Source organism: Aureobasidium subglaciale (assembly GCF_000721755.1).
Source record: "Aureobasidium subglaciale EXF-2481 unplaced genomic scaffold scaffold_26, whole genome shotgun sequence".
NCBI classification, from domain to species: domain Eukaryota; kingdom Fungi; phylum Ascomycota; class Dothideomycetes; order Dothideales; family Saccotheciaceae; genus Aureobasidium; species Aureobasidium subglaciale.
Window position 1 is genome coordinate 99728 of NW_013566969.1, and position 13697 is coordinate 113424.

At 51.8% G+C, this 13697-nt stretch overlaps 4 protein-coding genes across 4 annotated transcripts; 2 read left to right on the forward strand and 2 right to left on the reverse strand.

Moving 5' to 3' along the window:
* Nucleotides 1-622: 622 nt before the first annotated feature.
* AUEXF2481DRAFT_451342 (uncharacterized protein) lies at nucleotides 623-3312 on the forward strand. Its single transcript, XM_013484857.1, has 2 exons — nucleotides 623-2856; nucleotides 2938-3312. The coding sequence occupies exons 1-2, from the start codon at nucleotides 735-737 to the stop codon at nucleotides 2985-2987; spliced, it is 2172 nt and encodes a 723-aa protein (XP_013340311.1). The 5' UTR covers nucleotides 623-734; the 3' UTR covers nucleotides 2988-3312.
* A 1549-nt stretch (nucleotides 3313-4861) lies between these two features.
* AUEXF2481DRAFT_32739 (uncharacterized protein) lies at nucleotides 4862-6568 on the forward strand (the record flags this gene model as incomplete). The annotated part of the gene is made up of 5 exons (XM_013484777.1): nucleotides 4862-4977; nucleotides 5037-5070; nucleotides 5130-5369; nucleotides 5430-5484; nucleotides 5538-6568. 5 exons carry the CDS (start codon nucleotides 4862-4864, stop codon nucleotides 6566-6568), a joined length of 1476 nt encoding a protein of 491 aa, XP_013340231.1.
* A 629-nt stretch (nucleotides 6569-7197) lies between these two features.
* Nucleotides 7198-12063, reverse strand: AUEXF2481DRAFT_111821 (uncharacterized protein). Its single transcript, XM_013484858.1, has 2 exons — nucleotides 9309-12063; nucleotides 7198-9251 (listed from the first exon to the last, which is right to left on the reverse strand). The coding sequence occupies exons 1-2, from the start codon at nucleotides 11847-11849 to the stop codon at nucleotides 7452-7454; spliced, it is 4341 nt and encodes a 1446-aa protein (XP_013340312.1). The 5' UTR covers nucleotides 11850-12063; the 3' UTR covers nucleotides 7198-7451.
* Nucleotides 12064-12085: 22 nt separating this feature from the next.
* Nucleotides 12086-13532, reverse strand: AUEXF2481DRAFT_43699 (uncharacterized protein). The gene is made up of 2 exons (XM_013484790.1): nucleotides 12463-13532; nucleotides 12086-12410 (listed from the first exon to the last, which is right to left on the reverse strand). Exons 1-2 carry the CDS (start codon nucleotides 13471-13473, stop codon nucleotides 12390-12392), a joined length of 1032 nt encoding a protein of 343 aa, XP_013340244.1. The 5' UTR covers nucleotides 13474-13532; the 3' UTR covers nucleotides 12086-12389.
* Between the last annotated feature and the right edge of the window lie 165 nt (nucleotides 13533-13697).

Here is a 13697-nt window from a genome sequence, read left to right on the forward strand (position 1 = left end):
TGAGTATCTGGGTTTAGCAAGGCGCACGGCGTGTTTCATTTTCTGCATGGTTTCCTTCTTGTCAGTTCCTCTTGCTTCATCTTCGTGTGTCTGTTGGTGGTGTAGGATTTTGGTTCCTTTGTCTCAAGATATGCAGTGTGCAGCAGCATCCAAAAGCACCCAGCAATGTCATGGAAACAGGAACATATGTAAACGCTGTGTATGCATTGAAGAGATAGTGGTGACACCATGGAAAATGTGTACGAGGTGTTGCAGCAGACGAATGGTTGTCTCATGTGCCGAAGCTTGTTTGGCAGACAAGTCTGGAAGCCGGGGGACTTGCAGCACCAAGGCACCAAGGCAGCAAACGTCAATGACTGTCTTGGCTTACGCGATGTCAATGGTCAGAGATGCGTTCATCTAGGTGCGCAGCTACTCGTATCTTATTCATGCGCGGTGCGGCGAGGAGTCGAGGAAGCATTTGGGGCAGTGCAAGCACAAGGGTCCCGAGAGACAATGGTGGCCGTTTGACGCGGGTGAGACGTGACGAGCTCTACTCACAATTACTCCGTCTTGCTGCGAGTCCACTTGGTCGTGCAAGCGCAAGATTGGGGCAGGCGCGAACGGCTGTCACTCACAAGCTAAAGTCGGACTAATTGGGAGCGAATTCGAATGCGCCAGCTGGTTGTCGCAAGACATTCGCAAGGTAGTCGTCCCTCGGCATCAGTGACGATGCTTCCTGCTCTCGCGGCAACATGAGCTCGTCGTCGCCGTCCCGGTCGCAAGCCCCGCAGGCTCCGTCGGCCGGCCGTCGCATCTTCTCAAAGTTCGCATCCCCTCTGTTCTCGCAAAAGGGCCGTAGCATTGCCGACTTCCACATCAAGGCGCATGATCCGCACAAGCAGTACTCGCCCGGCGAGAGCGTCAAGGGCGCCGTCGTCGTCAAGGTCGTCAAGCCCGTCAGAGTCACGCACGTCTCGGTCTGTCTGCACGGCTTCGCCCAGGTATACCGCTCGCCCAGCGCCACGGCCGACCAGTTGCGCGGAAACACCAACCGTATCGGCCGCGCTCAGGGGCGAGGCAAGAAGTCGGGCGAGTACTTTGGCAATGGCTTCGCCTCGCTGTTCGAGGACGAGTCGGTCCTGTGCGGTGACGGCCGTCTGGACGAAGGCGTGTACCGCTTCGACTTCGAGGTGCAGTTCCCAGAAGACATGGAATTGCCCAGCAGCATCGACTTTGAGCGAGGCACCATCTCCTATATGCTCACTGCCACCCTGACCCGACCGACCACCATTGCCCCCGTCATCTCACATGACCAGAAGATCTACCTGGTCGAGCGCGTCGACATTGCTCCCCTTCTCCCGCCGAAACCGCGTACCATTACCCTCGAGCCCGTCAGCAGAAAGATCAAGCCGCCGAGAGGGCCCTCCTCGCTGCCAGCAAGAACATCGACTTCACCCACGCACGAAGCAGACCCGCCCACACCATCACTCAGCGAGTTCAGTCTCGACAGTCGCGTCAGCAGCAGCCAGAGCGACACTCCGCACAAGCTCATCACCGCGACTGTCGAGTTGCTCAAAGGCGCATGTCTACGAGGCGACAGCTTCCCCGTCAGAATCTCCATCAATCACACAAAGCATATCAAAAGCATCAACGGCATCATCATTACTCTCTACCGCCAGGCTCGCGTCGACATGCATCCCGCTCTGCCTCTGGGTCCTGTATCCGAAGGTCAGAAGCGCAAGTACGAAGACTATTATCCAAAGTCAATCACCGGCCTTGGTGGCTTGTCGCTCTCTGGCGCCGGCTCCAGCCACACGTTTCGCAAAGACCTCGCCCAAATCCTGGTCCCGTTATACGTGGACCCCATCTCTTTGACTGCAGAGATCAATGCCAAAATTGGTGTCCCTCATGGCGCCTTCCCTACAATCACCTCGGTCCCTGGTGCCATGATTTCCTTTCGTTACTACATCGAGATTGTTCTTGATATACAAGGCAAACTCACCCACGACAGATATCTCTCACAGCATGGCAGCGGGCCTGTCTCCGCGAACACGCGACCTGGCGACTCTAAAGAGAATAGCCTTTTCAACGGTCCCGACGACACTCCCTTCTTGATGCTCAACGGTGCTGGCATTCTGGACACCGCCCCTATACGCAGGGACAAATCCGTCGCAACCTGCACCTTCGAAGTGGTTGTTGGTACTGCCGACAGTGAACGTAATGCCAGGAAGGGAAAAGCAAAAGCTGTCGACATTCCTCTGCCACCGGAGAATACCAGCCACGTCACAGATGCATCACCCTATGCAGTGCAACAACAGGGTCATTCGACTGTCTCGAGCCGCGACTTTGAGTCCTACCAGCACGTAGACGGGTACACTTACGACCATGATCACAACGCCCATCTGGACTACCAATACGTTCCAAACTACGACTATGGCGCTGATGCTTACCATTGGGATGCGTCTCAAGAGTACCCATACGACGAGTCTTATCATCCAGCTTACTACGAGCCCCCGGCATTGGAAGATGAAGAGACACTGCCTGAGAAGGAACGGTTGCGCAGAGCCGAGGCACGATTGATGCCTAGTCAACCACCTCCAATGGCTTCAGCATCTTCAGGTGCTGAAGAGGCCACAGCTCCCGCACTGCCTGTGGACGAGTCTTACCACGATTACGGGCCTGCAGTTGCTGGATCATCACAGTCTATTGTGATGCCATCACGCGCAACCCAACCAATACCCATACCCATACTACGGACTGATAACACCACTGTTCAAAGTGGCAGCAGTCATCTGCCACCCACAGACGACAAGCACGAGTTACAACGGCGGCAACTAGAACTCTCGACGAGTGCGCCACCCCTACCGACGAATAGCCAAGAAGAAGAGAATATAGAGAGCGGGCCATCTGCGCCAGTAATAATAGATGATGACTTGAACGAGTACGTTTTGGGAGGAAACGCAGAAGGCGGCGCATCGGAGAATCTACCGCGTTACCGTCGATGAGAAATTTCGATGGAGGAGGCTGATCAGCAGTACAAAGAATTGCACGAAACAATTGTTGTGGGCGTCATTGGAAGAGGGGGATACGTGCGCTAAGGTGCCTACTCCGTACCTGAATTTTAGAGCTGGTTGAGGCTTTCGGCATGATGATGCACCTATTTCACCCTTGCATAATAATAGATGCTGAACAGACCTCGGCTTTAGCTGCATATTTTGCTTTTTCTTCCTTTTCCTTCCATCTACGTTTGTTTGTCAGCAACGAATGATGATGGGTTCGGTGCCTGGCATGCGCGGTATACCGCCCCCCCCCCCCCCCCCCCGGTTCGAGCTAGCTTACCTACAAGGTGTAATCGTACCACAAAGCCACGACCAAGGTACAGATAGGTACCCAAAAAGTCAATGCAGAGACCTATTTTGCAAGAGGCACTGGTGTCCGTCGCGGACACGGTCGCAGCGTCCGGTCTAGCCTGCCGTTGCGGAGTGCTTGCACCAACGACAGCATTGCTTGTGTGCCCTAATCCTTCTCCCCGCCGGACGTTTGGATTGGGGGATTCTTGTTCCGTTTCTCGAACATGTCATTACGAGGAGGAGTCGACGATGATCTGACGATGCAATCGTTGATGGGGCATTTCGATGAACGTGTATAATTACGGCATCCTAAAATTTCACATGCCCATTCTGGTTCCGCAAAAAACGTGGGCTCGCCAAGGATGTGATCATCCTTCGGTCATCACAGCTAGAAAGCGCAAAAGGCTAGAATCGCCGACATCGAAAAGTCGGGCGCGCATCGCAAACACGAACACGCGATTCTTCTCGAATGATGTTGGAAGAGGATTAAAACCGAGTAGCTTGTTCAACCCGTCGTACGATCGTAAACGTATCCGCACATCACGAATTAGGTAGGTAATTCGGTTGGCCATAGTGACACATGGGCAAAGCCTTTTTCGGTGAGATCGCAGAATGGCATCGGTGATGGGTAGGGAGAAGGCAGTTCGCCAACAACAAAAGGAAGCGTTTCGCTCGATATGGACAAATTAGGCTTCGGTTATCGAGCAGAAGGAGGAAAAGGGCCTGATGCACTAAACGGAGGACGCTGGCATCTTTGCAATCGTTAATCGAGAGTACAACAGAGTCTCTCTACCACATCCCTCATCCAATTCTTCTGCTGCAACATCAACAACAACAACAGCAACAACGGCATTCGCTTGCGCCTCGTAATCCCATCATTCTCAGCAAACTCGCATCTAGACGTCGCGCGCGTGTCGTTCGTCTGAACCCCACCGAACACGCGATCATCGTCACAGGAATCGAACGCCCGGGTTCGGAACTAACCCCGAACTCCTCTCCTGCTACTTCCTCTTTTCCCAACTTCTTGTTCCGACCCAGCAGAAAAGACGAGCGCCACCCTCTTTTACGCTCTCGCAAAGTCCCAATCTGCCCGCAGCGTCAAGAACTAGCTCAAGGCAGGGAGGCGATTGCCTGGACGAATAGCACGGCGTCAAAGCACATCCAGCCTGCTTCTCCAGGACAAATTTTGTGCGCTTGTTGACTGGACTCGTCACGACGTGGCTTTCTGATTGATTGCTTTTGTGCTCGGAGGCCATACCGAAAGGTAACATCTGGTCCATCGACATCAACATCGTGAGACTTCAGCATCGCCGTTTGTCATTCCCCATTGCCGCTTCTCTCCTTCCCTCGTCTTCAATCAATCCAGGCACAGAATGTCGACGTGACGGACTTTTGCAGCTGATCAGGCAAGAAGCTACTTCTGTACTAGCGCATGTTAGTCCTGTTGTTAGATTTCATTCTTTGTTAAAGAAGCGGAGCCCTTGGTCTTGCAAGCTTTGAATGTTATATTGGGAGAATCTGGCGCACTTATGACGACTCTCAAGGATTTTCTCGAGCGACTGGACCTGTCGCGCTATCATGATGCTCTTGTCGAAGAGGGCTTTGATACATGGGAGACGCTTATGGATATCACAGAATCGGATTTGTAAGTTTCGCAAGTCTGACGGCGGATGGCTGCATACATGATGCTAACGTGTTATACAGGGAGGCTCTTGGAGTGAAGCTTGGACATCGAAGGGTGCGTTTTTGTGTAAAGTTAGGTGTCATACGGGAATACCTACTGACCATGGACGACAGAAACTTCAGCGAGCAATACTCAATGCATCCAAGGACAGGACGCCGCTGCCTTTGCTCTTACATTCTGCATTACGAGACGACTCTGTGGTGAACGACGAGGCGCGGAAGAAGCGAGACTCACAGAATCCTCAACTACAGCAGCAGCGATCACAGGACTCGACGACGCAGGAAACGTCAACCACCAGTGCCAGCAATGGACAGCCAACGCGGTCGAAACGGAAGTACAGACGGCACCCCAAGGTAGGCATAGCGTCGGCACATGATGATGGGCGAACAGAAGCTAAAGCTTTGTGTGTACAGGCAGACGAACATGCACCGGAGCGACCGCCGTCGGCATACGTCATCTTCTCGAATCGTGAGTATCGGAGCACGCAGCCATGTCAAGGCACTGCTGACAGACACGTGTAGAGGTGCGCGATGAACTCAAAGGCAAGGATCTCAGCTTTACCGAGATTGCCAAACTGGTGGGCGAGCGCTGGCAAGAGCTCCAGGCTCACGAAAAGGAACCCTGCGAACGCGAAGCACAAGCCCTCAAGGACACGTACTACTCGGAACTAAGGACATACAAGAAGACACCGCAGTACAAGGCCTACCAGGAGTATTTGATCGACTTCCGGGCAAAGCACTCGGAGAGCAATGCCCAAGGGGACGCAAAGAAGCCAAAGACGCGGCTGTCGAGTGGTCAGTCACGCAGCTACGACGATTCGCACATGGACGGCGATGAGGGCGTCGATGGCCTCGATGGTGTCGACGCTATAGACGGTGATCAAGTCCAGCCGTCACCCACCCACAGCTCGCCCAACACGCAGCCCTTTCGCCAATTTCCCCCTCCCCGACCAACCTCCAGCGGCGACACCGCCTCCTCCTACTCGACCTGGAGATCCACCCAACAAGCCGATTCCTCGACCGCCATGCCGCACAGAAACCCCTCCATCTCCACCTTTACAACCTACACGACCTCGCAAGACGACGACGGCTCCACATCACCCACAAGCTCGCGCCCGCCCCTTTCCAGCGCCCACACCAGTGCCCCCCAACAACACCAAATACACCAACAGAGACCTGCGACCAAATCTCCACTTCTTCCTCAGCAACAACCCTCTGCAAACACTCTGCCCCCTCTTAGCCACCTAGACGCCCACGCACCCCGGAAAACTTCCGCAACACCTCTGATGAATTGGCCGCTGCACACCACCCTCCCTCCCATTGTGCCAAATGGACCCAACAACCACCATAACTCGACACCGTCATCCATGTACTCGTCACCCACATTACGCCACGTCACAAATCCGCCTGTGGTGATGCGTCCGATACAAAACGGTGATGCAGGCGCCGAGAGAAACAAAGCCAGTCTTTCTACACTCTTGAGGGCTAGTGAGCATGTAGATGCCAGGGATGCCGTGGATGCGAGACGGGGTAGTGGGAGGAGAGTGTCTTGAGATAAAGCAGACGTTTCTCCAACCACAACATGAAAAGGCCATGAGAGGGAAGGGTACTGGATACAAATGACGACTAATACTCTCATCGCCGAAACACATGACAAAGAGGAAGAAGAAGTAAATGGGGGGGCGAAGAAACAGACATGGAGCGAGACACGGCGCACCAGTGAAAACCTCATATCCCTTATACCCAAAGAAAGACTTCATCAGGTCCACGAGAAACCTTCTTCAAGCGCACAGTCTCAAGAAACAAATACTTGCAAACATACCTTCATTGCAAAAAGAACAAAACATTGCGAACAATCCACTCATCTCACCCAAGGGCATCGTTTTGTGGCGCAAGAGAAAAGAGAGAGAGAATTAAATATACCTACTTACCTACCTACCTTTCTTTTCATGTATATATATACATTTTTTTTTCTCCCTCCAAGAAACCTCAGTTCAACTTTTACAATTAAAAAAATAAAAAAAAATACACATGCATATATATACCTTTCAAAGTTCCAACTTAACTCATATCGGCAGCGAGGATAATGGGAGAAGAGTCTTTGAGACAGGGTGTTGATGGGGAGAAGAGTCTTTGAGACAGGGTGTTGATGGGGAGGAAGAGGAGAGAAATAGTATAGAAGGTGTATTTTCATTCATCTCTTGCCAATGGTAAAAGGATGGGGGGTTTTTTTTACTTGTTACTATCTTGCAGTGTTCTGGGGGTATCAAAAGATTTCCATATCCATCAAGGTTTGATCGTGGCCTTTTTCATTTCAAAAGTATCATCATCACTCATTCTTCGTTTTCCTTTCTTGCCGCCTTTTATTATGCTTGGATCTGCTGGTCTTCTTCGTCCATTTTTTTTTACTTTTTTTTTGTTGCAAAATCCTTGTCTCTACTTAGCAGCACGTCTATTCTCTGCAGCTTCCCCTCGAAGAAACCTACCAACTTCCCCCTCCATTTCCGCAGACACAACACCCTGCTCCCCCTGCCGTTTCTTTCTAAAAAGACAACTCCAAAGATCGTCATTAGGCACAACCTCGCCTTCCCCTCTCCCTTGCACAAGCAGTTTGGAAACAGGAGCTTGTTGCAATTCCAACGAATTAGCTGCATCAATAGCCGCTTCTCCCGACACTGGTGTGCTGGCTTTGGTAGAAGAGGAGCGTTTGCTTTGCATATGGGCAACCCGTCTCGCGACTGAGATTTCATAGATTGCTTCTTCCACCGTGTCGCCGATGAGGTACATGTACACGGTTGTGGGGCGTTGTTGACCGATTCTGTGCACGCGGGCGATGGCTTGGAGTTCGATGGCTGTGTTGATCAGAGGTTCGGCGAGGAGAACGTATTGCGCATTCACGAGGTTCAGGCCTGAAGAGTCGGTTTTTGCGTCGAGGAGGAAGCATTCGACGCTAGCGTCGTTCTTGAAGCGGTCGATGGCATGCGCCTTTCCCATGCGTGAGTAGCCGATGCCGAATTGCTTAAATGCGGTACCAAGGACATCAAGGAATTCTCGGAATTGGCTGAACACAATTGCCTTTGCGCCAGGATCATGTTGACGGATCCAGAGGATGTGACGAGCCAGAGTGTCGATCTTCGTACCGAATGAACCATTGAGATCGATAGACTTGATCTGTGCAAGTGCGTCATTGCCAATGTCGGCGTAGATGGAGGTGCCTGGAGTTGTGCTCTTGTTGGACCCTTGGCTTGGCGAAGAAGGTTCGGAGTCTTCCTCTTGTGCATGTAGCTCCTGCGGTTTGTAGGTGATCTGGTGAAAGTCTTGAAGAGACAGATGGCGTTTGCAGACCGGGCAAGTGCGGTGGGCGTTCCACCAGAGGTTGATACATTCTTTGCAGTACTGATGGCCGCAGACGGTAAGGACGCCCTGCTCGAAGGAGCTCTGGCAAATGACGCAGATTTTTTGCGTTTCTTGCGAAGTGGTGCTTTCCTCGCGGAGATGAAGTAAAAAGCGATGCTTCGTCTTCAGAGCTGCGAGAGTCTTGGTGTGGGCTTCTTGCTGGCGAGTCACATACTCGAGGCCGGCTACATCCAGTGTGTCGTCCCAATCTTGTTTGTGAGGTGCCACGGTATCCGAGATTTGTTGGAGCTGTCGATAGAACTCAAGGCGCTGGTTCATAGTAGCGAGGAAGAGTCGGCTCATCTTCTCGAGATGCTCCACAGCCTTTGTCTCTTCTTCTGTGATGGAAGCGAGTTGTTTGAGCTGATCTCGAACAATCTGTAGCTCCGCCCTGGCTCGAGCACTGCCCTCCTGCCATTCTAGGGCTGTTTCAATACCACGGATCTCATGGATCAGACCGCGCAAAGATTGCAGATCATCGGGCTTCTGCTTCAATTTGTTACGCTCGCCCAACAACTCAAGCGTCAGAGCTGGTGCGTGTCCATCTTCCCAAATAGCGTTCTGGCGCAAGAAGTTCATGTCAGCGTCTATACGAGGCGCTGTCTGTCCTGTGACGCAAGTTGAGCGATCGGCAATGACTGCGTTCAAAACATCGAGGTATACGTTCAGCGAGTCCTGCATTTTTGTTGAGTCTTCGTACTCCTCACCGGTGGTCTCGTTTCCTTCTTCATCCTTGTCGACTAGGGGCTTGAGAAGCAGATCCACAGCCTTCGTTGTCCATGCAGTGATGAGCTTTGCTTGGCCGTTCATTATACCAGCAAGAGCTCTAGCTTTGTGCATCTGCAAACGGTTAGTCAATCAGCTTCAGATGGACCATCACCGGTTATCGAGACTTACTATCTTGACATTCTCCACACCACCAGGACTCTCAATCGCGGCTAGTTTGGAGGGCTTGAGATCGAAATTGTCCTTCTCTTCTGCCACCTTGTGCATAAGCTTTTCTGCTTTCGCAGCGTCCTCGCTAAGGATCTCTTTGCGGATCAACTTGGCAGATTCGTAGTAGTTTGATTCGAGTTCCTCTAGCTCTTTGAACTTCTTCGACTCTGGTTCGGTGATATTGATGTTGGACTTCATTTGGAAGTAGGTTGTACCAATGAAGAAGAAACAGGCGTGTTGAAGCTGTAGAGCGGAGTACAGAGCAAGCCTGCATCGACCTTCGGAAGTGTCTTCCGGCGATTTCTCGTCTTCAGAACCATCATACTTCCTTTGTTTGCCATTCTCATGGACAAGTGCATTGGCAAGATTCGTCCTACACTCTGCAACAATCGCTTCCGACTTTTCAAGTGCTGATGTATAAATCTTGAGAGCCTTGGCAGCGCGATGATCGTCGTCCTTTGGGTTACCAATAATGTGACCTCGCTTGAGCTCTGTAGTGACAGCAAGACGAGTTTCTGTACGAATGGATGTCTCGTTCTGATCTATCATGACCTCAAGAACCTCGGCTACAGAACGTAAAGGACCTTGTCCGCGCCCAAGAGCTTTTCTGTTTCTTCCACCAACTTGAGGATGAAGACATGTCTGACGCAATCGGCAAAGCCAAGCACGCATCTTTTGAAGTACGAAGGACGACTCGGGATCCCAATCATCAACAAGGGGCGAACCATCGGAGCGGCATCCACATTCCTCACACATGGCTTCGAATAAGGTCTTGTAATTTTGTTCCTCGACTTGCGTGAATGGCAGAGTCAAGACTACCCTTCTTTGAGGGGGTAGCCTGAGTTCATGACGGACGTAATTCTTGGTGTGACGGAGTGTTATGCTGCCGAACAACGTCTTGAACATGTCGGCGTATTGTTGAATGAGACGCTGCCAAATTGCGGCAGAGTTACAAAATGGCTGATATCTGAGAAACACGAGAAGTCCAAAGAGATCCTGCACGTCCTTCTTCAGAGGCGTTCCGGATACAGCCCAAGCGTGCTGACGAGGAAGAAGAGAGGCTACGCGAGCTGCAGCACTCACGCCTGACTCGACCATCTGTGCCTCATCCAAGCAGACTCTCCACCAGTGCATCTGTACAAGAGGGCTACGAGGTCGAGTGCGCTTACGCTCCCTTTGGCGCAACGACCGCTCAGGAGGATCGACGGCGAAGTGAACCTCCTTGGCCAAGGTGGAGTACGTGGTGATGACCACGTCTCGTTGCGCAAGGTCTTCCAGCAATGATTGAGCTTCTCGTCTGGACGATGAAACGTTAGAGACACCCTTGTAGTGGAGAACTGAAAGACCGGGTGCGTGTCGAGCGAGTTCATCTTTCCATTGCTGTAAGATGGTCGGTGGTGTGACAATGAGCGTCGCTCTGGACTTTGTGAGGGCGTGCGTGGTTGTCTCTTCCATGTCGGATACTGTTCGCTTGTTCAAGCACATAAGTGCTATGAGCTCGCAAGTCTTTCCGAGTCCCATTTCTTCTGCCAAGATACCACCTGTAGGTTCTCGAAAAGCACCGAGATAAGATGCAGAGCATATGACGCCTTCCAAGTGGCTAACAAAGTATCGTTGATCACTGGCATCCGTAACGGGACTGTAGGATAGCCAGACTTCGCGAGAATCAGGGCTCGGAGTCTCTCGCTCGAGCATCCATGCAACAGCGCGTTTCTGGAAAGGATACAATTCCGTCTCGAGCACCTTGCGATTGACAATCTCGGGAACCTGCGCATCTTCTGGCGGAGAGTGCACACTAGCATAGAACTCTTGCGGTGTCCAAGATTTTCCTTGAGCACACTGAGGCGCCTTGTAGAATTGAGTAAGCGTAGCCCAATCTTCCTTCTTGGTTGCCGCTGGCCCAAAAGCAGACTGCCCGTCGAGCCAGATGATGCTACACTCCAAGGTATACACAGGACCTGATGAGCCCGACGAACGATGTAGGCGACATGTGGATCTGCAAACTCCGGGCTTGACGTTACGTCTCGAACGCTTCTCCAGACTCAGTAGGCGTGAAAGAAGGTCGGCTGTAGTTGGAGAAAGGGGAGTGGTGGTTTGAAATGTTAGAGTCGAGCTCTTCTTGTAACCAGCATGACCAACCAACGAGAAGGACGGAGATGAGGTATTTAGGTCGTGAGCATCGACAAGACCAACCTCGATGTCGTCTTCCAAGGTAGTTGATGATTCGCTGTGGCTAGTCGTACCTGAAGATATGTGCAGATTCAGGTCAAAGCGAGCGATAGTGATTCCTGAGGCAAGAGAAGGGTTGGTAGAGTCGATATTGTCTGTGGTTCCAAGTCTTGCACGCTTTCGTGGTCTGCCACTATAATCTTGTTGGAAAGCATTGCGGCAATTATCGAAGAATATCGAAAAAGCCTCGGCGTCTTCTGCGATTCGTTCTGACTTGGGCGCACACGATAAAAGTGTGATTTTAGTGACTCCAGTATCCAGAGCTGACGACATCCTGACCGAGTATGAGCTTCCGCGATGGCGACTGTTTCCTGATGAGAAACAATAAGAGATGGAAGGCAAGTCAATATCGAGGGCGGAAGTCACAGCGCCGATCCCCCAGACTCCGTCGGCGATTGCACGGGCTGTCGGAGTTTAGATTGCGTCGCTCCCTCAAGACGCAATCACTTGTCAGTGGTGAATCAGGATTCACAGCTCGAAAGTGACTCTGCCTTTCAAGTGTTGCCTTCATGGTGATCTAGGTGGAATTTCCACCAACTTTCGCCTGCCTCACATGTGCTCACTTACATACAGCTCTCAGAAGTTCTACGATAGGGTGAAAATGATTGCTTTCTGAGAAGGATCTTGGAGTGATCAAAGTAGGGACAACGCACGTGGAAAAACGCCTGGGACCATATGCATTGCGCCGGAAGACAGAACAGAACGCTTTTCTAGGCTTTCCGTACATGATGTGCCATGAGAAATTCGAAAACGAGGACCACACTACGCTTTGTGGCCCGCAGAAAGATGGAAGGACTTGAGCAAGAGGTACTTCTATGCTTTTACCATGAAGATCTGCGAAATAAGTTAGCTCTTGGAACATGCAGTAGCAGGAAACGAATAGTACCTCTTTCATGGCTTGCGGGTCCATAAAGGCAAGACGCTTTTGAGCAATGTATCGCTGACGGACGTTTTGCCTGCCGTATAGAGCAGCCACAGGGGCAGGTTCTGCAGGAGTTCCAGGAGCCGTTGATGGTGTTGCAGTGCCCGACTTGGCTGCCTTTTTCTCCTCCTTTCTCTTCCTCTTCTCTTCCTTCTTTGCTGCTTTCTTTGCACGTCGTTCTGCCTTGCGTGCCTTTCTCTCTGCCCGTGTCTCGTCCTCGGAGCCTGTTCCGTCCGTAGCCTTTCGCTTCTTGTCCCTCTTCTCCTTCTTGCGCTTGTCTTTCGATCTGGCCTCGTCTGTGCTTTCGATGCTGGCAGCCTTTGATGAAGACTTCTTTGATTTCTTGTCCTTTTTCGACTCCTTGATCTTCTTCGGCTTGGGCGCCTCTTCCACGTCCTCGTCGTCTGAGGAGTCAGAGGAGTCGGAGTCTGATGAGGCATCGTTTGTGGACTGTTCGGCTTCTGATCTCTTTCGCTTCTTGTTCGTTGCGTCCGGCGCAGATTGTTGGGAAGTAAGTGTCGAGTTGGGCATGACGGTCGACTTGAGATCCATCTTGTCGCCGACCAGGAAACCAGCGCTGACAAAGTTGATGTTGCCGAACTTCCTTCCTTGGTACATGGCCAACTCCACGTCCCTTTGTGCCGTCTGTTGCTTCTCGACCTCGGCCTCTGATTTGCCGTTCAATCTGCCCAGCAGACCCGAGTACAGACTCAGACCGAATGTCTCTGCATTATTTCCCGCGCGAGCAGCACCCAGACCGAGATTGTCATCTTTCAGCAGGACGCGGATATGTGAGTTACTGCCGACGGTGTAGTGTGAGGCGTGGTTTGCGTCTTTGGCGCCGAGCGTGTCACCAGGCTTCCATCCTTGTGATGCGAGAATCTTGTGGCCGAAGGAATCTGTCGCTTTGACCCAGTTGTTGTTGTTAGGATCGTTACCGATCTTGCTGCGTCTTTTGGGACCTGCGAGACCCATCTTGTCAAGTAATGTGTGTGTGTGTGAAGGAATGTTGGACGCTGAGCGCAATTATTTTTCTCCAGGGAGAGAAACCAGGATTTACCCCGCAATCGCGCTCTTTCCCGTTCGGGTACTCGGCTTAACCCTGCCAATCCGCTCTAAACCGACTATCTTGCTGAATGAGTACCATCTTCTCGATACATTGACAACATCTTGCGATTGACTTGTACTCAAGGAGCGAA